The sequence below is a fragment of the Cherax quadricarinatus genome, chromosome 79 (genome assembly GCF_038502225.1).
Source record: "Cherax quadricarinatus isolate ZL_2023a chromosome 79, ASM3850222v1, whole genome shotgun sequence".
In the NCBI taxonomy this organism is placed as follows: Eukaryota; Metazoa; Arthropoda; class Malacostraca; order Decapoda; family Parastacidae; genus Cherax; species Cherax quadricarinatus.
Genome location: NC_091370.1, coordinates 3,483,454 through 3,491,865, shown reverse-complemented (window position 1 = coordinate 3,491,865; position 8,412 = coordinate 3,483,454). Strand labels below are relative to the sequence as shown.

Sequence of the window (8,412 nt, the reverse complement as noted above, 5' to 3'; positions counted from 1 at the left end):
CACACACACACACGCACCTAACCTAACCTAACCTTACCTAACCTAACATACCCTAACCTAACTTTTCCTAACCTAGCCTAACCTAACCTAACCGAACCTATCCTAACCTAACCTAACCTAACCTAACCTAACCTACCTAACCTAACCTAACCTAACCTAACCTAACCGAACCTAACCTTACCTAACATAACCTAACCTAACCTTACCTAACATAACCTAACCTAACCTTACCACTTAACCTAACCTAACCTAACCGAACCTAACCTTACCTAACATAACCTAACCGAACCTATCCTAACCTAACCTATAACCTAACCTAACTTAACCTAACCTAACCTAACCTACATAACATAACCTAACCTTACCACTTAACCTAACCTAACCTAAACCTAACCTAACCTAACCTAACCTAACCTAACCTAACCTAACCTAACCTAACCTAACCTAACCTAACCAAACCTACCCTAGCCTAACCTAACCTAACCTAACCTAACTTAATCTAACCTAACCTAACCTAACCTAACCTAACCAAACCTACCCTAACCTAACCTAACCTAACCTAACCTAACTTAACCTAACCTAACCTAACCTAACCTACCCTAGCCTAACCTAACCTAACCTAACCTAACCTAACCTAACCTAACCCAACCTAACCTAACCTAACCTACCCTAATCTAACCTAACCTAACCTAACCTAACCAAACCTAACCTAACCTAACCTAACCTAACCTAACCTAACCTAACCTACCCTAACCTAACCTAACCTAACCTAACCTAACCTAACCTAACCTAACCTAACCTAACCGAACCTAACCTAACCTAACCTAACCTAACCTAACCTAACCTAACCGTACCTAACCTAACCTAACCTAACCTAACCTAACCTAACCTAACCTAACCTAACCTAACCTAACCTAACCTAACCTTACCTAACATAACCTAACCTAACCTATCTTAACCTAACCCAACCTAGCCGAACCTATCCTAACCTAACCTAAAATATATTGGAACACCCCCAAAATACATTAGAGTACTCCAGAATTACTTTGAACGACTCCATTTTGGATATTTCCAAATTAGTTTTGAAAACTTTATCGTAAAATCGAACATTATTTTCTTGTTGGTAAAACACACTCAATGGTAGAAATATTTACTCGATTTCCGAATAGAAGCACTGTCTTCGCTCTGAGAGACTCATTGTGGGTCAGCCCTTCCCCAACACATGGTGTAATGCGGTTCACACCTAAGGTAGATTTAAGATAATCATGAACACCTGGATCAACTCAGGACAGACAGGCGCCATGTAATGCGGTTCACACCCAAGGTAGAACATATCACCTGCGTCAACTCAGGACAGCCAGGCGCCATGAAATGCGGGTAACATCCAAGATAGAATATAATACCAGTATATCCTTACTGAAACACCTAGGTCAATCGTCACCCTAAAGCAACTAATTTTGGTGAGGTCATTACTTTTTTAGTTCATTTTAAAATAATAAGGGGAAGATTGAGATATAACATTTGTATTCTACCTCAATACATTTTTTTTCATGGTAAGGTTTGATTTAAAACTTCATCATGTCTTAAAAATTTTTATTAAACATTTCTCTTTTTAATGAATGAAAACATATTAATCTTGGTGTAACAACACGATCTAAACATCATAAATCCTCCTCTCTAAGTCTTGTTCTTCCAAGTCCCGTCACATCGGTACCTGTAAATTTTAATATATTTCATTAGCATATAATGTGGAGAAATTTGCACCATCACCTGTAAAAGATATAACCAACTAAAAGTTACTTATTTTTTCACTATCCCAAGCATATTCTTCTCGTTAACTTAAATATCTCCCCATTCATGACTTAAAAAAAGCATGATCGTGATGTAAGTATTATGGTAGACATGATTCTCGGTGTTCAGGTAGAGAAAGTCGAAAAAGGTAAGTGTTACATTTTCATGAAGAGATAAATATGAGTTATTAATTCAAATATATCTCTCTTCAAGTTATAATTACTTCCTCATAATAATTTAAATGAATTAATCCTTCCTCATATTATTTAAAATGAATTAATCCACTGATACAAGGTAAATAATTTTGCTTACCTTTATATGTTACTCACACATTAGGCTCAATGTTTTTAATATATTGTTTAATATCTGTGAAAAGTTCTCTCCAAATTAATTTCCACTTCTTTGTGTTGTACCATCTATGCAAAATACACAGATTATACTGTCGATTAAATATTTGACTGACAAAGTTTTCAGGTATATTGTTTTCCAAAATATAATATACCAGATCATCACTCCACTCCGTTGCCATTTCATCAATGAATTTATGTGAATCAAGTTCATTTTCTAACCAATTTTTAACTCGCTGAAAATTCTTTTCACTCAATGTTTCACCATCTTTCTTTAAGAGTTGATTGGCAGTGTTGCAAAATTCCAACCAAGGAAGATCTTTCACCATTTCACAAATAACAATGAAGTCGGCAAGTTTCCCCATATTAGATGCTTTCTATGCGGGTTCCGGACAATGTCTGGGGTGACTTACACACAACACTCTCCCATACACATAAAGAGTTGCTAAATAGTATTAAATGAAAAATTTCATTAAACTTACCTAAACTAGGATCAGCCATTTCAAAATCCATTTTCTTAATTAATTTTTTGGGCTTTGGTATAATAAAAGTTTGAGATAAATGACTACTCCATTCACATTCTCGTAACAATAAATTTTCCAATATTTCTTCGCTCCATCGTTGAGTCATTTCTCGTACCTCAGCTACAATCTCTTCTTTTGAGAGAACAGGTTCCGCATCAACTCTTTTTTGAATGGGTTCGACTCTCTTAATTGTATATAACATTTCTATAAACACCGCACTAGTATGTTTTGTCGCAACCACCTCCATATTTCTTCTTCAAGTGATTCCTTACCATTTCACTCCAAATATTTATACCAAAAATTTCAATCGTTGTCATCATCGATTATCTTTTTTTTTAATACAAATACTCATTACAGGGGATTTCTTCAAAGCATATATATTACCCATTTCAAATTGTGATCCCCTTATTAACTTTAATGAACTAAAAGTGTTAACTTTCATTATTTTTCAGTAAAAAAGATTTATTCAGACAATATTTTTGGCAACACATGCTTGTGACGTCACTATCCAGCAACGCGTTAAAACAGGTTAGAACATCTTCCCTTTATTATTTTAAAATGAACTAAAAGCAATGACGTCACGATACTCATTGAACAAATTATCTTACCCCAAACACTTTTAGTTCATTTAAGTTAACAAGGGGAAAGTTCTTGCATTTCCAAGTATGCACCATCGGTATAGTAATAACATAATACCATTGAAGTAAGTTATGATCCCCTTCCTGTATGACACTAAACTCGTGGTGATTCATTCACCTATCGTCATGGTGATGCCACGTAGTGTTTTTCATGGAACAAATTTCTCTACACATATAGTTATAAAAAAAACTACTAACATGTCAACCCTCGCGGTGAAAAGAGTATAAGAAGACACGTCCATATTGAGTTACAAGAGTATTTAGATGAAGACGCGGAAGTTACATGTGAAAAAATTTGTTACAGAAGCAAGTGTCTACACACCACTGAACTGATAAAGAAATGATTAATTCGATAGAAGACCTTGATCAGTCACCTTCCTTCGTTTTGGAGGGTTGTGATCAATATCTCACCGATAAAGAAATGCTTATAGCAATGGAAGATTTTGAACGTGAGTTTTTTAATGAGATATTAATGAGTAAAATTCACCCACATTGTAATTTTTAGAAATTCTAATGAGAAATATTTTTTCATTTGTTGTGTAACAAACTTAATTTTTGGGATATAATACTAATATTTTATCAAAATTGCAGGTAAAGAAGCAACAAAAGATGAAGAAAAATATCTTTTGGTAATGCAAGGGAATATTACAAAAGATTTTAGTGGCAGTGATAAAATTCTTTTAGTACAACAAGCAAATTGTTGCGCTGTTAAATTGAAAAAGGGAGGTCTTGCTGATGCTTTAAGTCAGGTTTTACCACTTAGCAATCCTTATTTATTTAGATCACCTGGATGTCATAAAGCAAATCTAGCTAGTGAAGTCACTCGGGATAAATTTGGAAGCATAAAATTTGTAAATAATGGAAAAAATAACCCCATGATTGTTAATATGTTCGCACAGTATGCGATGGGGCCTCCACATAAGTATTATATGAACTGTAAAGTTGATAAGACCTACTATAATACATGCAAATATTTAGATACAAAGAAAGGTCGTGAGATTATATTCAAAGAGTGCATGAATGAACTTGTTAAGTGGTTATTAACAGATCCCAACGGGATTATAATGGAAAAAGTCGTGTTTCCAGAAGGAATTGGGTGTGCTTCAGCCGGAGGTGATTGGCATGCATATCTTAAAATCATTCTTGATTTTGCAAAGGAATTAAAAAAACGTCGTAGAAATATTGTTATCATTATTGTAAAATATGCCAAATAAAATATCTCTATAATACTTTTTTTGTTTTATTCACCAGCATTTTAGTTCATTTAAGTTAACAAGGGGAAAGTTCTTGATTTTGCAAAGGAATTAAAAAAAAACGTCATAGAAATATTGTTATCATTATTGTAAAATATGTCAAATAAAATATCTCTATAATACTTTTTTATTCACCAGCAGTCTAAAACCTTATTAGGCAACTGAATAGAGATCATACGTCTGGCAGGAACGGTGCTGAGTATAAAAATCTCTGTTCTCTGATGGTCGTGCATTAGTACCTCTTCCAGCAGGGTGCGACTAACCAGATCAAGAAAATGGAGACAGCCAATAGGATGGAAAAATATTTTAAAATTGAAGAAGGAAAATTGTACGATGAAAAATATTGTCGTGACAACGTCTGCATTGTTTTTCATGTGAATTGTGTTGCTATAAAAGGATATGGTGCAAGTTATTATTTGGGTAAGAAATATCCTTATGCTGATGTGTATCGAAGTAGAGAACCATTATTTAATCTTAGAAGATGCAGAGTTGAAGATCGTGATGCTCCTGGAAATGTTATCGAGTTTGAACCTTCACCGGATCAAAGAAAATTGAATCTTCCTTATTTAGCAGCCATAATAAGCCAATTTGGTATTGCTGGACCATTGGAGGAAAATACCATTTCTCAAAATTTAATTGAAAAATCAAGAGATGCTCATTTGGTGTATGGTTTAAAGAAAGATACTATCGCAGACAGAATAAGATATTTCAAGGAATCCATTGAGAGACTCATAAAAAGTGTGAAAGACAATAAAAATATACGCGAGGTTATCTTTCTGAAAGGTATTGGGAGGTGTGAAACTTCAAATGATTATATCTGGAATACGCACTATAAACCTATACTCGAAGATATGATAATGAAATTTAAGGAAGAAGGTATTCGATCAACCATGGTTGTCAAAGAAGAAATGAAAAACATTAACCAAGGACAAGAATTAGAAGATGATTCGAAGTTATTGTCTTCTAGAGTTGAAGGAAGTGCTTGGTATCCCTCATGAGGTAAGCAAAATTATTTACCTTGTATCAGTGGATTAATTCATTTTAAATAATATGAGGAAGGATTAATTCATTTAAATTATTATGAGGAAGTAATTATAACTTGAAGAGAGATATATTTGAATTAATAACTCATATTTATCTCTTCATGAAAATGTAACACTTACCTTTTTCGACTTTCTCTACCTGAACACCGAGAATCATGTCTACCATAATACTTACATCACGATCATGCTTTTTTTAAGTCATGAATGGGGAGATATTTAAGTTAACGAGAAGAATATGCTTGGGATAGTGAAAAAATAAGTAACTTTTAGTTGGTTATATCTTTTACAGGTGATGGTGCAAATTTCTCCACATTATATGCTAATGAAATATATTAAAATTTACAGGTACCGATGTGACGGGACTTGGAAGAACAAGACTTAGAGAGGAGGATTTATGATGTTTAGATCGTGTTGTTACACCAAGATTAATATGTTTTCATTCATTAAAAAGAGAAATGTTTAATAAAAATTTTTAAGACATGATGAAGTTTTAAATCAAACCTTACCATGAAAAAAAATGTATTGAGGTAGAATACAAATGTTATATCTCAATCTTCCCCTTATTATTTTAAAATGAACTAAAAAAGTAATGACCTCACCAAAATTAGTTGCTTTAGGGTGACGATTGACCTAGGTGTTTCAGTAAGGATATACTGGTATTATATTCTATCTTGGATGTTACCCGCATTTCATGGCGCCTGGCTGTCCTGAGTTGACGCAGGTGATATGTTCTACCTTGGGTGTGAACCGCATTACATGGCGCCTGTCTGTCCTGAGTTGATCCAGGTGTTCATGATTATCTTAAATCTACCTTAGGTGTGAACCGCATTACACCAAGTGTTGGGGAAGGGCTGACCCACAATGAGTCTCTCAGAGCGAAGACAGTGCTTCTATTCGGAAATCGAGTAAATATTTCTACCATTGAGTGTGTTTTACCAACAAGAAAATAATGTTCGATTTTACGATAAAGTTTTCAAAACTAATTTGGAAATATCCAAAATGGAGTCGTTCAAAGTAATTCTGGAGTACTCTAATGTATTTTGGGGGTGTTCCAATATATTTTAGGTTAGGTTAGGATAGGTTCGGCTAGGTTGGGTTAGGTTAAGATAGGTTAGGTTAGGTTATGTTAGGTAAGGTTAGGTTAGGTTAGGTTAGGATAGGTTAGGTTAGGTTAAGTTAGGTTAGGCTAGGTTAGGTTAGGTTAGGCTAGGTTAGGATAGGTTAGGTTAGGTTAAGTTAGGTTAGGCTAGGTTAGGTTAGGTTAGGCTAGGTTAGGTAAGGTTAGGTTATGTTATGTTAGGTAAGGTTAGGATAGGTTAGGTTAGGATAGGTTAGGTTCGGTAGGTTAGGTTAGGTTAGGTTAAGTTAGGTTAGGATAGGTTAGGTTAGGATAGGTTCGGTTAGGTTATGTTAGGTAAGGTTAGGTTCGGTTAGGTTAGGTTAGGTTAAGTGGTAAGGTTAGGTTAGGTTATGTTAGGTAAGGTTAGGTTAGGTTATGTTAGGTAAGGTTAGGTTCGGTTAGGTTAGGTTAGGTTAGGTTAGGTTAGGTAGGTTAGGTTAGGTTAGGTTAGGTTAGGTTAGGATAGGTTCGGTTAGGTTAGGTTAGGCTAGGTTAGGAAAAGTTAGGTTAGGGTATGTTAGGTTAGGTAAGGTTAGGTTAGGTTAGGTGCGTGTGTGTGTGTGTGTGTGTGTGTGTGTGTGTGTGTGTGTGTGTGTGTGTGTGTGTGTGTGTGTGTGTGTGTGTGTGAATATCTTGGTTACAGTGATGTGTCCCCTTATTAACTTTAATGAACTAAAAGGGTTAAAACGAGTAAAATTTGTTGGTAATTGATGAGGGTAGTGTAGTCGAATTAGAGTTACCGATAAAAAGATGATATAAGTGGGTTGTGATGAAATTAGTTTAAAACGATATTCAAAGGTGTTTTGAAGGTGTTCAAGGGTGTTTGAAGGTGTTGAAGAGTGTTTTTGAAGGTGTTCAAATGTTGTTTTTTTGAAGGTGATCAAGGGTGTTCAAGGGTGTTTTGAAGGTGTTCAAGGGTGTTTTGAAGGTGATCAAAGGTGTTTTGAGGTTATTCAAAGGTGTTTTGAAGGTGTTCAAGGGTGTTTGAAGGTGTTGAAGGGTGTTTTGATTGAATTCAGCGGTGTTTTAGTAGTATTCAGTGGTGTAATTGGGAGTACTCAAATGGTGTTTTTGGAAGTGTTTCAGTGTTGTTTGGAAATGTTCAAAGGTGTTCAAAGGTGTTCAAAAGGTGTTTTGAGTGTGTTCAAATGATTATGAGAGTGCTTTGAAGGTGTTTTGAAGGTGTTCAAGGGTGTTTATGTGAGTATTCAAAGGTGTTTTGAAGGTGTACAAATGATTATGAGAGTGTTTTGAAGGTGTTCAAATGATGTGCAAGAGTACTTATGAAGGTGTTCTGGGAGTATTCAGAGGTGATTTGGGGGTGTTCGAATGATGTTTTTGGAGTATTTCAGTGTTGTTTGGAAATGTATAAAGGTATTTTTTGTGAGTATTCAATGATTTATGAGAGTGTTTTTGAAGATGTTCAAAGTAAAAGTGCGTATTTAACTTCGTAATATGTAAAATTGTGAGTAGTGAATTTAACGAAAGTGGATGCGGTGACTTTCTGATGCATGTGTCCCCTTATTAACTTTAATGAACTAAAAGGGTTAAAACGAGAAAAATTGGGGGTTATGAGTGAAAATTGTGAGGTGTTGGTTGGAGTGTGAGGGTTTGGGAGAGTGGGGAGGAGGTTACTTCGTGGGGAGTGACCTGAGATGAAAAATGTCTAGACTTGTGTTGTAAAGAAATTGTGGGT

The 8,412-nt window shown here is 35.0% G+C and overlaps 1 protein-coding gene across 1 annotated transcript; it reads left to right on the top strand.

Moving 5' to 3' along the window:
• Positions 1-3,611: 3,611 nt before the first annotated feature.
• On the top strand, positions 3,612-6,076 carry LOC138855052 (uncharacterized). The gene is made up of 3 exons (XM_070101834.1): positions 3,612-3,749; positions 3,892-5,552; positions 5,942-6,076. Exons 1-2 carry the CDS (start codon positions 3,641-3,643, stop codon positions 4,512-4,514), a joined length of 732 nt encoding a protein of 243 aa, XP_069957935.1. The 5' UTR covers positions 3,612-3,640; the 3' UTR covers positions 4,515-5,552; positions 5,942-6,076.
• The last annotated feature ends 2,336 nt before the right edge of the window (positions 6,077-8,412 follow it).

Excerpts from the sequence above, each read along its gene's own strand:
- LOC138855052 (XM_070101834.1), top strand. The coding sequence starts at position 3,641 with ATGATTAATTCGATAGAAGACCTTGATCAGTCACCTTCCTTCGTTTTG. Across the intron at positions 3,750-3,891 it reads AGCAATGGAAGATTTTGAAC|GTAAAGAAGCAACAAAAGAT; the intron begins GTGAGTTTTTTA and ends TCAAAATTGCAG.